Source organism: Tamandua tetradactyla, chromosome 23 (genome assembly GCF_023851605.1).
Source record: "Tamandua tetradactyla isolate mTamTet1 chromosome 23, mTamTet1.pri, whole genome shotgun sequence".
In the NCBI taxonomy this organism is placed as follows: Eukaryota; Metazoa; Chordata; class Mammalia; order Pilosa; family Myrmecophagidae; genus Tamandua; species Tamandua tetradactyla.
Genome location: NC_135349.1, coordinates 11,287,771 through 11,304,997, shown reverse-complemented (window position 1 = coordinate 11,304,997; position 17,227 = coordinate 11,287,771). Strand labels below are relative to the sequence as shown.

General features: G+C 47.3%; 2 protein-coding genes across 4 annotated transcripts in view; both read left to right on the top strand.

Annotated features, from left to right (window-relative positions):
- Positions 1-2,000: 2,000 nt before the first annotated feature.
- On the top strand, positions 2,001-7,990 carry TBL2 (transducin beta like 2). Of its 2 annotated transcripts, XM_077140934.1 has the most exons (7): positions 2,001-2,182; positions 3,570-3,700; positions 3,959-4,143; positions 4,621-4,772; positions 5,128-5,254; positions 5,656-5,808; positions 6,030-7,990. In XM_077140934.1, exons 1-7 carry the CDS (start codon positions 2,053-2,055, stop codon positions 6,490-6,492), a joined length of 1,341 nt encoding a protein of 446 aa, XP_076997049.1. In that variant the 5' UTR covers positions 2,001-2,052; the 3' UTR covers positions 6,493-7,990. The 2 variants fall into 2 exon arrangements, with proteins under 2 accessions (XP_076997049.1, XP_076997050.1); XM_077140935.1 differs by lacking the exons at positions 2,001-2,182; positions 3,570-3,700 and having other exon boundaries at positions 4,006-4,120.
- Positions 7,991-14,278: 6,288 nt separating this feature from the next.
- The window catches only part of BCL7B (BAF chromatin remodeling complex subunit BCL7B), a 32,367-nt gene continuing 29,418 nt past the window's right edge, over positions 14,279-17,227 (top strand). Inside the window, exon 1 of one of the 2 annotated variants that reach the window (XM_077140931.1) lies at positions 14,279-14,470. In XM_077140931.1, the coding sequence (XP_076997046.1) occupies positions 14,379-14,470 (92 nt within the window). In that variant the 5' untranslated portion in view covers positions 14,279-14,378. Of the gene's footprint in view, positions 14,471-14,767; positions 15,075-17,227 lie in introns of those variants that run through there. The other variant, XM_077140932.1, reaches the window with a different exon arrangement.

The following is a 17,227-nucleotide window of genomic DNA, read 5'->3' as shown; positions in this document are numbered from 1 at the left end:
ACCCTGCTTTGTGTCATTCGTTGTCCTCCCACGTGTTGGCTTTGGCTTCCAACTGGACTGGACAACACCTTCCCACAGCCAGAGTGACGCGGTGGAAGGAGGATGGCTCTGGGAGGGCAGTAGAACTGGTTCAACTCTGGGTCCTATCATTTGCTCACTCCTTGAGCTTGGGTAAATCACTTAAAGTCCTTGAACCTACCTTTTTTTCATTTGTTTAAAAAATTAAAAGTTATTTTATAACATCACCAGTATTTAAAGGCTGCGGTAAAGATCAACCAAACTCAAGGATGATGCAAACAGCAGTTACTCTTGCTTCTCGTCATCCTCCAGGTCAAAAGGTTGGAGCTAGACATCCCTGTATTTGTCCCCAGCTTTACTCGCCACCTGTGTGACCTCAGGAAAGTCACCTAACTTCCTAGAGCCTCAATCTCCTAATCTGCGGGATGAGGATGCGAGGAGATTAAATAGAACACAAAGCTGCTGGATCAATAGATGTCACTTATCCAAAAATGCTTGGTGAATGAAATTCTTAAAAGAGCTGCTCTGTCTCTGGATGGTAGAGAAGGTGCCAATGGCTGGGCCTGCCATCCTAAATAGCAAATTAGGGGAAAAGAAGTCCTAGGATGCTGCGGACACCCTCTCCAGGCCCTCCCCACCCCACTGCCCACAGCCAAGTCAATGCCAGTTCCCCTCAAAGGACAAAAGGGAAGGAAATGGGGCCGCTCTGTTTGCTCTCTGACTGGATCTGTTTCCTCACTCGAGATTGTGGGTATGTCTTCTGCAGCAACCTGCCCTCTCACAGCGTCCTTCTGCAGTCTGGCAGGCCTTGTCGATCAGGGGAAGGCCCTCCGCGGGAACAGAAAGGTTTGAAACTGGAACCCCAACCCTGACACCTCCACTCTCTCCAGGCCTGCAGAGCACCCCTGCTCTGGAACATTCCACTCCACCCGGGCCCCCTGTGAACTCCACAAACTTCCTGTCTCCTTACTTTCCGTCCTGGGGTCTGATCCAAATTCTATCAGCTAGTCCTTCAGAATAGCTCCTTTTTCCGGTGAAACGTGAATAAGCTCTAGGTTTTATGGATGTCAGTTTCCTGGTTTTGATTTTGTATTGCACTGTAGCTATGCAAGATGTTACCATTCGGGGAAACTTGGCGAAGGGCACTTGGAATTCCCTGAGCATTTTTTCCCATTCGCTGTGAATCTATTATTATTCAAAAACAAACAACTTTTATTTTGGTTTTTTTTTTTATTACAAATGCCCTTTTCAACTTCCTTTCCACGTCCCAGGCCGTCCCCAAGTCCAGGCCCAGGACACGAACTAGATCCTTAGCAACCACCACCTTTGGTCTCCACTCGCTAGTCCATCCAGAGGATTTCCGAGATGCAGTTTGCCTCTCGCTGGCCCTCACGGCCCTCTCCAGACCTTTCCAACCTCACTTGCCACTGATGCTCGCGCCCACCCCCGCCCGCCCCCGCCCGCCCCCGCCCCGCCCCGCCCCCGCTCCGCCCCAACCCCGCCCTCCAACCCCACCCCTGCCGCCCTGCTCCTCTGGCCTCCGCAGAGGCTGTCCCACACTCCAGTTCCTGCATTGCCCCCTCACGCCCCGGTCACCACTTATGTCCCCACTCAACAGTAAAAGCCCATCGAAACTGCCCAGATAACAAGACCTGCCCACCGGTTAAACGGGAATAATAATCCCAGCCCGACCTCCTGGAAAGGATCCAGTGGGATCACTGTAATAACGCTTTCAATAAACGGTTAGCGGTAACTTACTCCAGGGTAGGCCAGAGCGGGGCCTGCAGACTTCGCTGGAAACTTCCCCCCAACCCCTACCCACCCCCAACCCCCCATACCTTCCTGCTCAAAACAGCCTCAACCGTCGGACCCCACAGAACGGTTAGACCCCGCCCCTCGGGCCGCCCCAACGGCCGGCCACGCCCCTCGGGCCGCCCCAACGGCCGGGCCCCGCCCCCGCGTGCGTGCGCGGCCGCGCCGAGACGTGCAGGCGCCCGAGTCGCCCGAGGCTGAGGTGGCAGCGGCCCCGCCAAGATGGAGTTGCCGCAGATGCCGGAGCTCATGGGGCTGTCGCTGTTGCTCGGGCTTCTGGCCCTGGTGGCGACGGCGGCGGTAGCACGGGGGTGGCTGCGCACGGAAAAGGACTCGCGCGGCCGGCCCGCCGGTGAGTGGGGCATGGGCGGGTGGGGCGACCCGCGGGACCCCGTCCCCGGCCTCCCCGTGGTCCGAGCTGCCGGCTGGGCCCGCGGTGTTCCCGGCCTCAGTTTCTCCTTCGGTGAAACAAGCTTCGCTTGCAGAGACGAAGTGCCGCCTCGGTCGGCATGGTGGCCCCCTTGGGGTAGGGATTGTTAGGACAGGGCTTCGGCGCTGGCCGGGCCACTTTACCTCTGAGCCTCACCTTGTCCCCGGGATTGCAAAGAAGAGTTCGCTGCAAACTCTTAAGCGCGCCACATGTTGGTTGTCTGATGAAAATGACATTCATTTGTAAGCACTTTCTCTCTAGTTCCAGCACCTGCAGCAACATTTGCAAATGAGGACCTTCTACCCTGTGATAAATAGGCTCTTGGGAGTCGCAGGCGACTAGAGTCTCTTCCTTTAAGGAATCCAGCATCAGTTAAGGGAGAGAGCATCTAAAGATGCCAGGGAAAATAAAGTATAGAAAATACAGAAACCAGCTGACATTTAAGTTGTACAGAGGAGGTCAATACTAGAAACTGAGGAAGCAGGAGGGAGGGAGCTCAGCTTTTTTGGGGAGAGGGGTATCAAGGAAATCTTCACTTGAGAGACAGGAACTGTGAGGTAGGGTCTTGAAGGGCGGATGTGTAAGAGTTCTCATTCTCAAAGACACCAAGGAAGGATGAAGGCAAGGAATCCATTTGACTCATGTGAGAGGGGACAGGAGGGACAAGGCTGGAGAGATTAAGCAAGGCCAGGTAGAGGCCATCATTGTATGCTAGGCCCAGGAGTTTTTTTTCCCTGTAGGAACTGTAGAACACCTTAAGATCTAACAAACGCCAGCTTTAGTGCCTTGCTTGGTTCTCAGTGAAATCAGATAGTTCATGCAAAAGTGACTGGCAGCTGTCCTGCCCTGGCTACGTGCTCAACACATGTTGCCTTATTCCTATCCCCAAGTATTCTCTGGGACTCCTTTGAGCTTTGAAGGCTGCATTGGGTACTCTACTTCTCACTTTGTAGATACTAGCTCATTTAAGGCCTGGAAAAGGAACTTGCCCAAGGCCAAGGCTACCAGTTAGGGTGGTGCACATTATTCCCTACAGAGTTTGTACTGTGTACCCACCAAGTGCATCAACCCAGAAGAGGCACCATTTTTTAATTTCCACCGAGGTACTATATGAATTAACAACAAGCAGCCTACCCAGGATCACTTAGTGGTAGAGCCAGAACCCAGACTTCTGTTTTTATCCATGTTATGCACTCTCTCTTCTCGAGGTCAGGGGCCCTATCTGGTTCATCGCTTGGCCTGGCAAATCATAGGTAGTCAGTAAATGCTCATCAAGGAACTGGATGGATGACATGGCCCTTCCTTATAGGACAAAAAGCAAATGGACTTCCACTTGACAAATCACTGGGATCCAAGAAGCAGAAACAGAATCAGCGGATTCGCAAGGAGAAGCCACAACAGCATAATTTCACTCACCGCCTCCTGGCTGCGGCACTGAAGGTACGTGGGTACCTGCACACAACACACGTGCACAAACACAGCCGTGCACACTTTTCCATTTTAGTACTCTGCATGTTATAGACCTCTTGGCCTCTGACCAGAATCAGTGGGGATGCCCTATCCCATCCCTTCTCATCTCACCCCACCCTCTGCTGGCTTTTAATCCAGACAGCAGGGCCCCAGAGTCATGGCTGCAGGTTGGATTTCCACATCTACCTGAGGGGTTCCTGTTGACACTTCCTGTAACCCTTCCCCTAGAGCCACAGTGGGAACATATCTTGCATGGACTTTAGCAGCAATGGCAAGTACCTGGCCACCTGTGCTGATGATCGCACTGTCCGCATCTGGAGCACCAAGGACTTCCTGCAGCGGGAGCACCGCAGCATGAGAGCCAATGTGGAACTGGACCATGCCACCCTGGTGCGCTTCAGTCCTGACTGCAGGTGGGACAGGATGGAGCTCAGGTTTTCCTGCAGAAGTCCAGCCTCAGGCTTACTATCCTTCCCATATCTGTTTGAGGTAGTGAGAAGGACCCGGGGTCTCCTCTGCTTGGGAGGGCAGAAAGAGTGCATCTAGGTTGTGTGAGCACTTTGCTTCCTGGAGGACTATGCAGCTACACAGCAAGGAAGCAGGGAGGCAAAGATTTCTTCCTACCCAGAAAGTACCAAAGCCTGGCTCCCAGATATTCTTGGAAGCCAAAATGGATTTCTAAACTCTAGAGTGAAACTAAAGGAAACTAGAACTATGAGATTCCTATTTTCGGAGTTTTAAGAGATTTTGAACCAAGGGGTTAAGTTGTAAGACTAAGGTGTAGGGCATGACAGGAGGTCTTGGTTTTCCTCAGACTCTAGCATAGGACATGGTACACATAGGCCTCCATGTCCAAAGGAGTGAGTGGCTTGTCTGCTGCCTGTCTCTAGAGCCTTCATCGTATGGCTGGCCAATGGAGATACCCTTCGTGTCTTCAAGATGAACAAGCGAGAGGATGGGGGCTACACTTTCACAGCCATTCCAGAGGACTTCCCTAAAAAGCACAAGGCACCCATCGTCAACATTGGCATTGCTGACACAGGTGAGAGGCATTTGGATGATGGGTGCCTAAAGCAGAAGAGAGAATGACCCCAGTTGTATTTGCTGACTGAGAGTTAATGCTCAGCCCCAATGTGATAGAGGGCTCTGGCTCTAAATAACCTGACTCTGTGCCGCACCCCTAGAGTCCTGGGAGCCACAACAAGTTCCCAGGGAGGCAGGTCAGAACCACAGACTTCAGCCAACAGAAGGCCTTACCTGTGGTGACCCTTGACCTGGGAGGGGGAGCATGAATACTTTGGGCAGCAGGGGCTTTAATAAGAGTCCCTTAGAGAATGATGGTTGGTCAGGTCGTTGTCCTCACCAGCTCATATCACTCACTCCCCCACTGCCTTCAGGGAAGTTCATCATGACTGCCTCTAGTGACACGACTGTCCTCATCTGGAATCTGAAAGGCCAGGTGCTGTCTACCATCAACACCAACCAAATGAACAATACACATGCTGCTATATCCCCTTGTAGCAGGTGAGGAAGGAGAGCCTTTGGCACCTGGGATCAGGAAAGTTTAGGGTTGAGGGGCAAGGACAGAACACAGAGTGAACTTCAAATAGAGTGTGGAATCAGGAGGTTTCAGTTGAGGTTCCACCTCTCCCACTTCCAAGTGATGTGATTTCATGCAAGTCGCCCCATCGCCTTAGTTTCAGTTTCTTCAGCTATGGTTTTTAAAAGTTTGGGGGTAGAGGTACTACCTATTTTACTGAGTGGTTGTGAGGATGAACAGAGATCCTGCTATATAAAAGCCCTTTATAAAACACAGTGTACTTAAATATGACATTATTTACTTTCTTGGGAAAGAGGTTTAGTGGGTTTTGAGAAACAAGATGCCCAATTTTTAAATCATAAACCAATCTGGGGTTGTCTGGCAGGTTTGTAGCCTCATGTGGCTTCACCCCAGATGTAAAAGTTTGGGAAGTCTGCTTTGGGAAAAAGGGAGACTTCCAGGAGGTTGTGCGAGCCTTTGAACTGAAGGGCCACTCTGCAGCTGTCCACTTCTTCGCTTTCTCCAATGACTCCAGGAGGTGAGTGAATCCTCTCTGATTTCTTACCAGTGGGCTCTCGACCCCTCTTGCCAACTCAGGGACCTTATCGTGTAGCTGCCCTGAATAGGTAGGGTACCTGGCCCTCAGCAGCAGGTAGATAGAGCAGTGCAGTTGGCTTCCTAGCTGGAGCCCCTACAGCTGTCCAGGGCCCTCCCGTCCAGGGTGTTTTGGAACTAGAGTTGTAATTTTACATGCTGCAGGATGGCCTCTGTCTCCAAGGATGGTACGTGGAAATTATGGCACACGGATGTGGAATACAAGAAGCAACAGGACCCCTACTTACTGAGGACAGGCCGCTGTGAAGAGGCGAGCACCATGCCATGCCGCCTGGCACTCTCCCCTGATGCCCACGTCTTGGCCTTGGCCAGTGGCAGCAGTATTCATCTCTACAATACCCGGCGGGGTGAAGAGGAGGAATGTTTTGAGCAGGTCCATGGGGAGTGTATCACTGAATTGTCCTTTGACATCACTGGCCGGTTTTTGGCCTCCTGTGGGGACCGGGCGGTACGGCTCTTCCACAACACTCCTGGCTACCGGGCTGTCGTGGAGGAAATGCAGGGCCTCCTGAAGCGGGCCTCCAATGAGAGTACCCGCCAGAGGCTGCAGCAGCAGCTGACCCAGGCGCAGGAGGCCCTGAAGAGCCTGGGTGCCTTGAAGAAATGATTTTGGGAGGGGGCAGCAGGAAGTTTCTGGCTACATGCTATCGCGGCCAGTACCACTCTTCTTCCCAGGCACTCTCCAGCTGGAAACCTTTGGAAAGGAGTATTTTGATTTTCCTATTAGTGACCTCTGTCTTTTTACTTCCCCTATTGAAACATTCTTGCTTATTTAGTTCTCTCTTCTTTCTGGTTGTGACTCCTGGTCTTCCTTGACCTGTGAGGCTAATGACTAAGGTGCTTCTCTTCCCTGGACCCAAGATGAATCTGTATCATGCACTGGAGAATAATAGATTGAAGAGGGAGAGATAATAGTCTTTGGCCTTGTAGCAGCATACCCAAAGAAATCTGCAATTGTGGAGGTAAAACCCAAGGAACACCTGAGTACTAACTAGCAATTTTACAGAGATGGGAGACTAGGATATCTTCCAGTTCAAAACTGTACTTGGGGGGTAAGAGAAAGGCTTGTCTTAATCTAGGCTAGGCTCCGATGTCCATCAAAAAGTAATTAAGGGATTTTATTCTGTGCCTCAGGTTTCTTGTAAAATGGAGAAATTTTTCTCCTCTTCTGTGACATCCTTGCAAAAATGTGTGGATATGAGGGATTTGGAAGAAAGGTGGAAAAGAGTAGTGATATATGTTAGCTATTGTCCAGTTTCATTTCTTAACTCCCAGATAAAAGTGAGAATCAAACTGGTTTGAAACCAATTAGAAAGAGATAAGCACAGTCTTCGGGAAGGCAGTTTCTGGGACTCGACCATACGTATCTATTTGGTTTTGCATCAGTTTATGTGGAGGCCTCATAGAACCCCAAGATGGGGGCCTCTCTCTTCTGGGAGATTATGTAATGTTTTCAGTTCATCAAATGTTTTGAGTGCCTGCTCTGCCCAGCATCATGCTAGACCCTGAAGTTAAATATGGATAAAGTATGTTCTCCCAACAAAGGTGGCAGGCAGGAGAGAGAACAGGTACATTGTTATCTCCAAAGTGCTCTTCGCCAATTCACTCATAGTAGAAGGCTTGTAAAAGTTAAGGCAAGAGAGAGGCATGAATCAGGACAGAGGCAATGAGTATGAAGTTGAAGGAATAGAGATTAGGTATTTAGAAGTTAAAATTTTTGAATATAAGGACTGCGTGGATGTGGGAGGTAAGGGAAAGGAGAACTCTAGAAGACTTCAGACATCAGTTTATTCATCCAAAATCAACTTTTTTATCTCTCTTCCTAAAACCGATGCCTTCCCCAGTCTTCAAACTCCATAAATGTTTGAACAAGCCAACCTTGGAGTTATCTTTGAGTACTCCATTTTCATTACCAATGCTCCCCACTGCTACCATCCACTCCATCAGAAAATTATTTTGAATAAACTGTGTATCCTGAATCTCTCCATCTCTTCTGTTACCATCCTGGTCCGAACCACTGTCACCTTCTGGACTACTAAACACACCTTCCTAATTAGTCTCCCTGCTTCCTTTCTTGTTTCATTAAATCGCTTTTTCCCATAACAGAGGGGTCTTTTGAAAATGTGAATCAGACCTCACTATTCCCTAGTTTAAAAAAAAAACAAAAAAACTGCAAAGACTTTCTATCACACTTGTAATAAAATCCAAAAATCTCTCCATGGCCTAAAAGACCTTATGTAATCTGGCTTCTTCCTTCCTCTGTGACTTTTTTCCCACTCTCCCATCCACTCTTACCTTAACATTCCTTAAGCCAGCCAGGTTCTTTCCAGCCTCACATGGGACTTGTGCCATGGCTGTTTCCTCTGCTTGGAAGCATTTCCCTTTTCTGTTGACAGTCTTGTTATGCTTGTCATAATTCAGTAAATAACACTTCAGAGAGATCCTCCCTGGCCACCCAATCTGAAGTAGCCCTTTCCACCAATCATCACATGTATCATGTTAGCTTATTTAGTTTGTTATTTAATGCTATCTGAAATTATCTTGTTTGGATATTTGTTTCAGGGGTTTCAGTTAAATACTTAAATGGAGTCAAGGGGGTGATTTTAGTGTGTGAATGGGGCCAGTTATCTGGGTGTAAGACAGTAGAAATTGGTGTGGATTAAACTGACCTGGGGGCATATGTCCTGGGTAAGGAACAGGGAGGTAGCTGCTGCTTATTATTGAGGAATCCAGACAACATTGCTTGTTTCAGGGAAGCTGTTTTAAATGTTGGCAACTTATTAAAAACACTATATGGACCAAACAAAATACTAATGTGGGCACAGGCAGCCCACTGGTCTCTCTTGGCAGCTTTTGGATTGTTTCTTAACCCACTGGAATGTGAGCCCCATAGCGAAAGAAGCCTTGTCTGTCTTACTTGCTCTGTAACCCAAGCACAGTGTCTGCGACAGAGTAAGCTCAATAAATGTCAAACTCTGACCAGGGACAATCGACACAAATTCCAGTATCCTCTGTTTATGTTCTCCCAATTATCAGAAGAATGAGACTAAAATACTTCTTTGCATATCTGCTTTGTATGATTTCTCATTTTATGTCCAAAACAGGAAGTGACCATAGAATGTTGATTAACTGAAGTCAAAAGTCTTAGGTTCCATTTTCAGCTGGTTCACTTTCTGACTCAAGACTTTGAACAGGTAGATCACTTGACTTCTCTGAGTTTGTTACCTCACTTATATAACAGGAATCTTGTCTGTTCTGCCTACCTTGCAAGGGGTATGAGTTTCTAGTGAGATGAGTGAAAGCACTAAAAAATCATCACAGAGACTCTGAGGAAAGAAAGCACCGCTCACCAAAAATGAGGTGCTTCTCTTGTAACCATGGAGGTGTCTGGATATTAAGAGCAGAGGTTACCAAGCTTTATGAGCCGAAATCCTTCTGTGTGTAGGCAGCATTAGTATTTTAATACAACTATTTCAACTTCTTGAAGTTTTTCAAAATAAAAAGTTGGAGAATATTAAAATCTGTGATATGTAGCCTATTTTAATCAGTCGTCAAAAATAGAAAAAAATTGAAACTACAAAATTGCACAAAAATCTATGGATATATAATCTTGGTTGGTGACCATCAAGGTAAGAATACTTGTATTTACAAAATTTTTTCTAATTAGAGACTCCTGGAAGTAAGTAGGAAGCATGTATTACTGTGATGAGTAATCAGGGATGGTGGCTTACTTCACTCAGCCCTGGATAGACTCAGCATTGCCCTAAATTAACCACGCGCTCATAAACTTGATAATTTGGGGATTTACATACTCCTCTACAAAATTCCAGAAATATGGGTCTACTTAATGAGTGTGGTTTGGTTTCAGCTCACTTGTCTTTGAGTTTGAGGTCCAGTGATGAAACCGAGGTTGGCATTGCAGAGTCAGCCACAGCAACTGAAAGCCTGATTCATACCCAGCAAAACCTGTGAATGTCTTCTGAAATTAACTTTATTTCCAAATCTTCATTTCTTCAAGCATCAAAATCAGATTCCAGAGAATTCAGGGAAGTTTAGTAGTGGAGAATGAGTACGGTCTCCGCTTGTTTTGTTAGTATACATATCCAGTTTCAGTCTGTTTGCATTTCCTTGATCACGTCAATAGTGGCTAACATTAAGTGCTAGACATTTAATCTTCACAACCTCACCATGGTTTTTGGCTCATCCATTCTAATAACCGTATTTCAGTTTTTATTTGGTAAACGACCTCTTCCCAGACCTTTTCTGCTGGGTTGAAGTAGGTAGCGTGTGTGCTTGTTACCATGTGTAGGCCTGCCTGAGAATAAAGCCAGCATAGGAAAGCAGAGCCAGAAGATGCATGAGACTAGGTGCTGATGCTGTTTAGACTGCTGGAGCCAGACAGCCCTGGAGTTTCCGCCCCCAAACTTCTGGTTACAGGAGCCAGTAAGTTCCTGTTTATGATTAAGTCACTTTGAGTAGGAATACTCTTACTTGCAATTGAAAGAGCAAGTATTTTAGAGTCCAAGTAAATTGCCCAAGGCACATAACTAATAAATGGTAGACCCAGACTTTGAATTCAGGTTTGTCAGGTACTCAAGCACAAAACATTAATCACCAGGCTCTCCCCAAGATTTGTAAAGCCGAGGGCAAGAATACAAATGGAGGCCCGGGTGCCATGTCTTAGATAAACTGTAAATCATGCTTCAAGTATGTCCTATCCTCCTACCTTAATAAATATAACATCCTGGAAGGCCAAGTTCACATTTAGAATTCTCAGACTCAAGAGTTCTATGCCAGGTATGGTGACAAGGCAACCCGTCCATCACTGGACCTCAGTTATCCAATGGTCAGGGCCCACTCCTGGTTGTTAACAATATTGCAAGAAACATCCCTTCATCTCACAATGCTGTCTACATCCCTGCAAATTGCCCCCGACCTCCCCCTGGGGTATGCACACTGGCAGCACTGCCTTTATGAGGAAGACCCCAGGAAAGGGGCTTATACAGGCCCTGGAAGCAGGCTTGGGTCTGTTTGGGTAGGGAATTCCAGGGTCCTGTGTACCCAGCCTATGGTCTGGAAGCACAGGGAGGTTGGGGGTGGGCACAGATTTTTGCCAATCACATTTCTTTGGTCCTGCAAACTGCCTAGTGGAGAGGAGCCTGCAGGAGGGACAGGTCAGGCATACTCTTGCCCAGGTCTGGGAGTGGCACTGTTAACCTCTGGCACTTTTTCTTCACTGCAGTTTCAAGGTCAAGGTACTGAGTTCTCCTTAGCATGTAAGAAATAGTCTTGTGAGTTCCTAGGGATTCAGCCAGGTGTGTGTCTGTCTCCCAGAGTCCTTTAATTGTAAAAGCCCTTGAAATGTGGAAGCAACCCTTTATTTTCTTAAGCAGTATCTGTGACTTGGTCACCACATTTACTGAAGTCCACAGGCTCTCTCTGTTCTGATCTTGAAATATTTCACAGACCAGCTGTAGCCAGGACACCAGCATTGAAACCATTCACATCTTGATCACTCCATCACATCCCAGGAAAGCCTGGATAGAGAAGGAAGCCATGGGGAGAGAGCATCTCGGCTTTCTTTCCAACTGACAAAGCTTTTTGTTTTTGTTTTTTATAATTTTTTATTTAAAAAAATTACAAGAAAGAAATGCAAACATCCTTAATATATATGCTCATTCCGTTCTACATATATAATCAGTAATTCACAATATCATCACATAGTTGCATATTCATCATCATGATCATTTCTTAGGACATTTGCATCAATTCAGAAAAAGAAAAAGACAACAGAAAAAGAAAAAAAATTTACATACCATACCCCTTACCCCTACCTTTCACTGATCACTAGCATTTCAAACTGAATTTATTTTAACATTTGTTCCCCCTATTATTTATTTTTATTCCATATGTTCTACTCATCTGTTGACAAGGTAGATAAAAGGAGCATCAGACACAAGGTTTTCACAATCACACAGTCTCACTGTGAACGCTATATCATTGTTCAATCATCATCAAGAAACATGGCTACTGGAACACAGCTCTACATTTTCAGGCAGTTCCCTCCAGCCTCTCCATTACATCTTGAATAACAAGGTGCTATCTACTTAATGCGTAAGAATAACCTCCAGGATAACCTCTGGACTCTGTTTGGAATCTCTCAGCCATTGACACTTTGTCTCATTTCACTCTTCCCCTTTTTGGTCGAGAAGGTTTTCTCAATCCCTTGATGCTGAGTCTCAGCTCATTCTAGGATTTCTGTCCCACGTTGCCAGGAAGGTCCACACCCCTGGGAGTCATGTCCCATGTAGACAGGGGGAGGGTGGTGAGTTTGCTTGTTGTGTTGGCTGGAGAGAGAGGCCACATCTGAGCAACAAAAGAGGTTCTCTTGGGGTGACTCTTAGGCCTAATTTTAAGTAGGCTTGACCTATCCTTTGTGGGGTTAAGTTTCATATGAACAAACCCCAAGACTGGGGGCTCAGCTTATAGCTTTGGTTGTCTGCACTGCTTATGAGAATATCAATAATTCAACTTGGGGAGGTTGAATTTTCCCCCTTTCTCACCATTCCCCGAAGGGGATTTTGCAAATACGTTTCCACTCACTGATCAAATCACTCTGGGATTCATCAGGGCATCACTCTGGACAAACCAATGAAATCTAATGTCCTACCCAAGGTTCCATGTACTTACGTTGTTCAACCAACTATCTATATAAGTTATATTAGGAGATGCACTAGTCAAAATATAAATTTTGTACCAAATAGTTTTTGATTTAGTCTCACACATAAGTTGAAATTTTAATGACAAAGCTTTTTTCTTCCTTTCATTGTAGGTGCTCTCACTGCAGCAAGTGAGCTCAGCTTTTTTCACTAAATCAAACTTCTTAAACTGCTTACTGGCTGGTAGTGTTGGTTGAGTTATGTTTTTCCTTTTGTAAAAAAATATCAAAATCTCAGTTAAACTGAATGCCCCCGTTCTACCCTCTCATCTTCCCCCTTTCTTTGGTCATTACATCTTTTCTGCCAGCACTGAACATTTAATAACAGGGGTGAACATTTAGGGAGCAGATACTTGTTCTTAGTGCTTTACTGATGACTCAAATCCTCTCAGTGGTTCTGTAAGACATGTACTATTAGAATGAATTTCTATTTGACAAATGGGGAAACTACAGAATTTCCTCAGGTCATTTAGGGGGTGAGTGGGCTGAGCTGGGATGTGAACTCATGGAGTCTAGAGCCAGCGCTCAGTCTTTAACTGCTGTGCCACAGGTTCTCAAGTGGTGTGAGCAGTGGAAGCACCTGGGGAACTGGGTCTAAACACTGAGGCCCATGTCTCTAATGGGTCTTGGCCTCTGTAGTCTTTATTGGCTCTCAGATGAGTCTGACACCGAAGTTTTGGCACAGCTGCACTGTGCAGTCTGCTTCTTTCTGAACATCAGTAAGCCATGGCCCTGCCTGAGGGTGTATTCTGTCCCTCCAGGTGAAGTGTTTTCTTGCTTCTGCCTGGTGGAAGAGAAACTGAACCTGACCAGGATTCCTTTACATCACCTGAGGCAGCTGTTACAGGACCCTTGCTGCATAGTGCACACTGCCTGCAAAGGGTCTGCACCGAAGATTCAATGCTTACCCAAACATTGTATGGAGACTCTACAATGTCTGTGGACATTGTTAGGCTTTGGAGAAAAAGCATCTACCCTATATTCAGATGTCAGCCTCTAGGTTAACTTTTCCTCACCTACATTAGGGCTGTCCAGCACCCTGTACTGCCCTTAGGCTATTATTTGTCAAATGGCTTTTTAAATACCTGTTTTCTCGTCTGCATGTTCGACCAAACAGGAAGCTTTTGGTGAACAAAAACCGTGTTCCTCAGCCCTAAGCACAGAGCCTTGAACAAAGTAGAAATCATTTAATCCATAATTGCTGAAACCCAGGGGAGGCCTCTCTGAGTTTGCCTAGATGTAGGACAAGTCTTAATTCATGAGAAGAGATAAGAAAAGACTTCCAGGTGGAGAGCACGTGTGTGCAAAGGCCCGTCGGCACACTGGGGAAAGGTGTGAATTTCTCTGTGTTTGGAGCACACTGGTGTGTCTGGGGAGCTGGGGAACTGGACAGGAGAAGCGGAGAGGGATAGTGCAGAAACTCTGTACCTTCCGGGTCAAATTTATAAAATAAATATTGGGGAAGGGCCAAGGGCCGCATTGACAGCACCTCGCCTCTCGCCCTGTCCGCAGCACGTGCCACCCACTTCCCGCGCACCCGGGCCAACCTGGGAGCTGAGGGGACTTCCAAGGCGCTCAAGGAGGGAGCCCCGAGCAGGACGCGCAGGCGCGCTGAGGCCTCGAGCCCCAAGGGGCGGGCGCGGGCGCGCGCTTCCTCGCGCACGCGCGCGCGGAGGGGGCGACAGCGGCAGTGACGTTGCTGCGGCCGCCGAGCGGCGCGCGATTCCCGGTGTCGGGGGAGCAGTTTCACGGCCCCCGCCGCTCCCGCCGCCGCCATGTCGGGCCGGTCGGTTCGGGCCGAGACTCGCAGCCGGGCCAAAGATGACATCAAGAAGGTGATGGCGGCCATCGAGAAAGTGCGGAAGTGGTAAGTCACGGGTCGGAGCCGAGAGTCCCACTGAGGGTCGCCGCCAAAGCTCAGAGGAGCGCGGGAGTGGCGGGCCGGGTGGGAGCCGTCCGGCGCGCCTGGGGGGAGGGGGCAGCAGGAGAAGGCGGGAGGAGGGTGTCGCTCACGTCTGCGTGAGGTCAGAGGGCGCGCCAGCTGCGGCCAATCAGCGGGCCGCCCGGCTCGTGGATCCGCCCGCTTGCCGTGGCCGCGCGTGGTCGAGGAGGGGCTGCGGGGTCCTGCGTCCACAGCCGCTCTTGGTACGTTCTGTGGACCTGGGTGCCGGGTAGTCGGGAGGGTGACCTCGCCCCCGGCCTTGCTGAGCCTTGTTACCGCCGCTTGCCTACCCAAGCACTCTTGCGTTTTTGAACTGTTCCGTAATAATAGTTAATCATAGGGAGTGTTCAGTTTGCCAGACTGAGCACTTTATGTATTATTAACCCAATGAAGTTTGTTAGACTTTCTCCGTCGGTCTACCTGCCCTCGAGAGCACACTTGGCTCTCTAGCTTGGCTTTCGAAACCGATACCCTGCTCTTCCCCAGATACTCTTTAGGCGAACCTTCCAGTTCACACTGCGCGAATGTGGTAGGTATTTTCTCTTAGTGCTCTGGAGGCCTAAGAGGAGTACAGACCTAGCTAGCCCTGGTTTGGGAACGGCTGCGTAGCCTTTATTGAAAACAGTAGTTGAGTGCCTGTTTGGTATCAAAAACTGCAGTGCGTTATCATATTTAACTTTCACATCGATCTTGATCCCTTCATAATCCCTTTCCTTCCCTTTTTCTGTAGTTAACTACTTCTAATGATCTGAAAGCCCAGGTAGCCTTCCCCAGCCCTTCCCACCTTTACCCTCAACCCCCTTCACAGCCATCCTTACCCGGACTTTGTTTGTCATTTTCCCAGAAGACCAAGCTTCCTTCCTTCCTTTCCCTAACATGCGAGTTTTCTCTGTTGGATGCTTATAACAGCCAAGTCATGACACTGGGGTTTCAAAGAGAGAGTTTATTGCTACGTGTCAAGCGGGAGATCAGAGGGACTATCAGCCCCCAAATCTGTTTCCCTGAGTCTAAAGAGTTCAGGGGTTTATGGTTTCAAAGAAGGGGAGATGGAGTTGTTAACATTACAGTAACAAGTATGCACAGTGCTGAGATTAAGCTAGAATAGCCATTACAAATAGTAAGTATACACAAGGTTAAGACCAGGCTAGAATAACTATTATAATAGTAAGTACACGCAGGACTGAGACTAGTTGAACTTCAGTAATTTCAGGTATTAACTTTTGGCTTTTCTACAATATAGAAGGAAAAAAAATCTATGTAATGATTCTGTAATCATAGCATTTGTTAATGCTTAATTTCTCTGTTACAATTCCTCCCTCTTTCCCTATTCTTTTTTCTTGTTTACAGTAGAAGCAACGATTCTGTTTTATGTAGCTGGAGAATAATTGCATTTTAAACACCTTACTTGTATTTTTTAAATTAGATCAGTTGTAGGTTGTTCTAGTTTGCTAGCTGCTGGAATGCAATATACCAGAAACAGAATGGCTTTTAACAAGGGGAATTTAATAAGTTGCTAGTTTACAGTTCTAAGGCTGAGAAAATGTCCCACTTAAAACAAGTCTATAGAAATGTCCAATCACAGGCATCCAGGGACAGATACCTTACTTCAAGAAGGAATGCTGGTGAAGTTCACAGTTTCTCTCTCAAGTGGAAGGGCACGTGGCAAACACAGGGTTTCTCTCTCATCTGGAAAGGCACATGGTAAACACGGTCAGGGTTCCTCTGTCATTTGGAAGGACACATGGCAAACACAGCATCATTTGCTAGCTTCTTCTCTCCTGGCTTCCGGTTTCATGAAGCTCCCTGGCAGGCATTTTCCTTCTCCATCTCTAAAGGTCACTGGCTGGTGGAGTCTGTTTCTCATGGCAATGTCGTTCTGCTCTGCTCTCTGAATGTCTCATTCTTCAAAATGTTTCCTCTTTTATAGGACTTCAGAAATTTATCAAGACCCACCCACATGGGTGGAGACAAGACCTAATCCACCTTAACCACACTTGATTAAATCACATCTCCACGTAGATGCTCTGATTACACCTTCAAACGTTCAGTATTGAATAGGGATTATTCTACCTTTATGAAATGAGATTTTGATTAAAACATGGCTTTTCTAGGGAACATACATCCTTTCAAACCAGCACATAGGTTTACAGAAAAATCATGCAGAAAGTAGAGCATTGTTCCTTATTTCTTTAGACTCAAGGGCTTCATATATGATTGGAACTCAGTAATTACTACTTAAATCATTCATGGTTCTGCCCTCCTGGATGCTGTAGGAGGATTAGAATTGGCTTACCTCTCTTCCACCGTTTCACATTTCCTCCCCCACCGACAGCCTGGGCCACATTATCATCCTCTTTCCCCTGGAACCCTGCACTAGTCTCCCACATCTCCCTGCTTACCCTCTTATCTACCTCCCCAGACCATGCATTACATTGCAGAGTGATTTCATTTTTCTCACATAGCAGAGTGACCTTTTAAAAATGCACATCTTATCATTGTCCTTCCCTGCTTAGAAAAGGATGCTTCTGTGGCCTCTCCTTGCTCTTAAACTGAAGGCCACTCATATTGCCTCTTTCTTAGGATGCTGGCCATCTTTCAGTTGGAGCCACATTGAAATTCTTGCACCCTGGCAACCTTCTTCCTCTCTCTTCTCGTCCCACCCTTGCCTAGCTCACTCCTAGA